We start from the raw sequence: 3,089 nt of genomic DNA on the forward strand, positions 1-3,089 counted from the left end.
CCTCTCCACAAAGGCCAACGTCACTTTTTGGGACCATCTGGAGACAAAGTGGAGCTGGAGCTGCTCTAAACAACTCCAGATGTGGTGTTCCGGTGGCCCCTCGGCAGGGCGGGAAACTGCCGCTGGAATCGGCTCCGAGGCTCCGACTCCAGGGGGACGTTCCTGGGGCACGGTGGCAGCGGGTTGGGATCTGGGAATCTGGCTCCATCCTGGAGCTGCCCACGGAGCTGGACCAAATCACAAACCTCCAGTGGGTTCCTCAGCATCCTTGGGAAAGGCAGAGCAGCACAGCAGGGATCCACGGTCCCTCTGTGTGCTGGGACGCTGTGGCTTCAGGAGCAGACCCCATTCCAGGCTGGCATTCGCCATGGGATGAGCTGGGAAGTGTCTCCCAGTGAATCTGCTCTGGTGAGAGCTTGGGATCTGCTCTGGAGCTCGGATCCGTGCGGCATTCCCAGGGCTGGGGGTTCTTTCCGCTTCGGGTGCCTTGGCATTACAGAAGTGCTGCTGGGCTCATCCGTCCCTCCCTTCATCCCCTTTTCCAGGAGAAGGAGAAGAAGTACATGCTGCCATTGGATAATCTGAAAATCAGGGATGTGGAGAAGGGATTTATGTCCAACAAGCATGTCTTCGCCATCTTCAACACGGAGCAGAGGTATGGAACCTCCTGGCATCCAGGATCACTCTGGAGCTGCTCCATGGGCACAGGGTGATGGTTTTCGTGGATTTCCCTTCCCTCGGACATTGCTGTTCTGAATTCTGGCTCTGCATCTGGCATCTCCCGGTGCATTCCGAGGCTAGAGCACCTGGGATCCCGTGGAGGGGATTTCTCTGGAGGAAGCAGCGCCCTATCCAATATTTATATGCAGATTCTCTTGGGATTTGGGGCTCCAAGGGTCGTGGAGAGCTCCTGCCCTCCCTGTGATCCCAACCTCTGGCTTTGCTCCTTCCCCAGGAATGTGTACAAGGATCTCCGTCAGATTGAACTGGCCTGTGATTCCCAGGAAGATGTGGACAGCTGGAAAGCTTCCTTCCTCCGGGCAGGAGTTTATCCCGAGAAAGACCAAGTAAACCCCCCCAAGTGCCCGATCCCCCCGGAGCAGGGGCTGTTCCTGGGAGAGGTGGCCGGAGGAGCTGGGAGCCCTGGGAGCCCCTGGCTTGGCTCCTGCTGGAGGACCCGAGCTCCTGGGATACCCTGGAAAATGCCAGGAAGAAGATGAAATTCCCAAGGGAGCACCAGTTTGTGCTGCCTGATGGATCGAGTCGTTCCAGGCTGTGGAATAGCCCCCAAGGACGGGAATAGGGACTGGGAATGTTGTGGAGCAGAGGGGTTTCTGCCCGGGTCTCTCCGATCCCGGCGGTAACTCATTCCCTGCTTTCCCGCGCAGACAGAGAGCGAGGACGGAGCACAGGAGAACACCTTCTCCATGGATCCGCAGCTGGAGCGGCAGGTGGAGACCATCCGCAACCTCGTCGACTCCTACGTTGGGATCATCAACAAATCTATCCGGGACCTCATGCCAAAGACCATCATGCACCTCATGATCAACAATGTGAGCAGGGATGGGGCTGGAGGATGGGAGAAGGGGCAAGAAAGCATGGAGAAAGGGCAGGAGAAGGGTCTGGACAACAGGAGGAGGGGCTGGGAAATGGGAGAAGGGGCTGGAGAACTTGTGGGAGCAGCTGAGGGAACTGGAGGGACTCAGCCTGGAGAAAGGAGGCTCTGGGGAACCTGGCTCCCAATAATTCCCTGGAAGGAGGTTGGAGTCAGGTGGGGGTTGGTCCCTTAGCCCAAGTGACAGCAGGAGAGGAAATGCCCTTGGGTTGTGCCAGAGAATGTTTAGGTTGGATTTGGGCAAAATTCCTCCTGGAATGGGTTTTCCAGCCCTGGCACAAGCGGGGAGGAGTCACCGTCCCTGGAAGTGCTAAAGATCTGTGGATGTGTCCCTTGGGGAAAGGTTGGATTCAGTGGGCTCCAAGGCTTTGCCAACCCAAACCATTCCATGGTTCCATGAATTTTGGCTCTTGATCTCCATGTGTTTGCCCTTGAGCCACTTGGTCACGGAATTGCTGAGGAACTGCTCCCATTCTCCACCTTTCCCACAAACTGATGGTGCTGAATGTCCTGTGACATGTCGTTCCCTTCCCGTTGTTTCCAGACCAAGGATTTCATCCACTCGGAGCTCCTGGCCTACCTGTACTCCTCGGCTGACCAGAGCAGCCTGATGGAAGAGTCGGTGGAGCAGGCACAGCGCCGGGACGAGATGCTCCGGATGTACCACGCGCTGAAGGAAGCTCTCGGGATCATCGGAGACATCAGCACCAGCACCGTGTCCACACCTGTCCCTCCGCCCGTGGATGACACCTGGCTCCAGGCCGGCGCCGGGCACAGGTGGATCGTGGGATCCAGTGGGGATCTGCAGGGGAATGGGAGGGGATTGGGGTGTCTGGGTGGAGAGCTCCATCCCCTGAGGAACTGGGATCTCTGGGATCCAATGGGGATTAGCGGCAGGATGAGGAAGGTCTGGGGTGTTTCCGGAGGGATGGAAACACTCCATCCCCTGGAGAACAGGGTCCATGTGGGATGATAGGGTTTGGGGTGTTTCCTGAGGGATGAGGTTCCAGGTCAGTGCTCCATCCCCTGGAGAACAGGATCCGTGGTGGGACGAGGGGGTTTGGGGTGTTTCCTAAGGGATGGAAACACTCCATCCTCTGAAGAGCGGGATCCATGGTGGGACAAGGGGGTTTGGAGTGTTTCCTGAGGGATGGGACTCCAGGTCAGCGCTCCATCCCCTGGAGAACAGGATCCGTGGTGGGATGAGGGGGTTTGGGGTGTTTCCCAAGGGATGAGGCTCCAGGTCAGTGCTCCATCCCTCGAGTACGGGGTCCATGGTGGTTTGAGGAGGTTTGGGGTCTTTCCTGAGGGATGGAAACACCCCATCCTCTGGAGAACGTGGTCCATAGTGGGCCGAGGGCCTCGTGGCGTTCCCAGCTCCGGAGCTGATCCCACTCCGTGTCCCCCAGCCCTCCGCCGCAGCGCCGCCCGCCCTCAGCCCTGCTCCCCCCGGGACGTCCTCCATCGGTGCGGG

General features: G+C 58.5%; 1 protein-coding gene across 1 annotated transcript; it reads left to right on the forward strand.

Moving 5' to 3' along the window:
* Positions 1-545: 545 nt before the first annotated feature.
* On the forward strand, positions 546-3,082 carry LOC103804166 (dynamin-2-like; the record flags this gene model as incomplete). Its single annotated transcript, XM_009076763.1, has 5 exons — positions 546-655; positions 956-1,067; positions 1,389-1,553; positions 2,160-2,392; positions 3,025-3,082. Coding segments are annotated over 5 exons (678 nt in total), but the record flags the coding sequence as incomplete, so codon positions are not given.
* Positions 3,083-3,089: the final 7 nt, after the last annotated feature.

This window comes from Acanthisitta chloris, unplaced genomic scaffold (assembly GCF_000695815.1).
Source record: "Acanthisitta chloris isolate BGI_N310 unplaced genomic scaffold, ASM69581v1 scaffold33216, whole genome shotgun sequence".
In the NCBI taxonomy this organism is placed as follows: Eukaryota; Metazoa; Chordata; class Aves; order Passeriformes; family Acanthisittidae; genus Acanthisitta; species Acanthisitta chloris.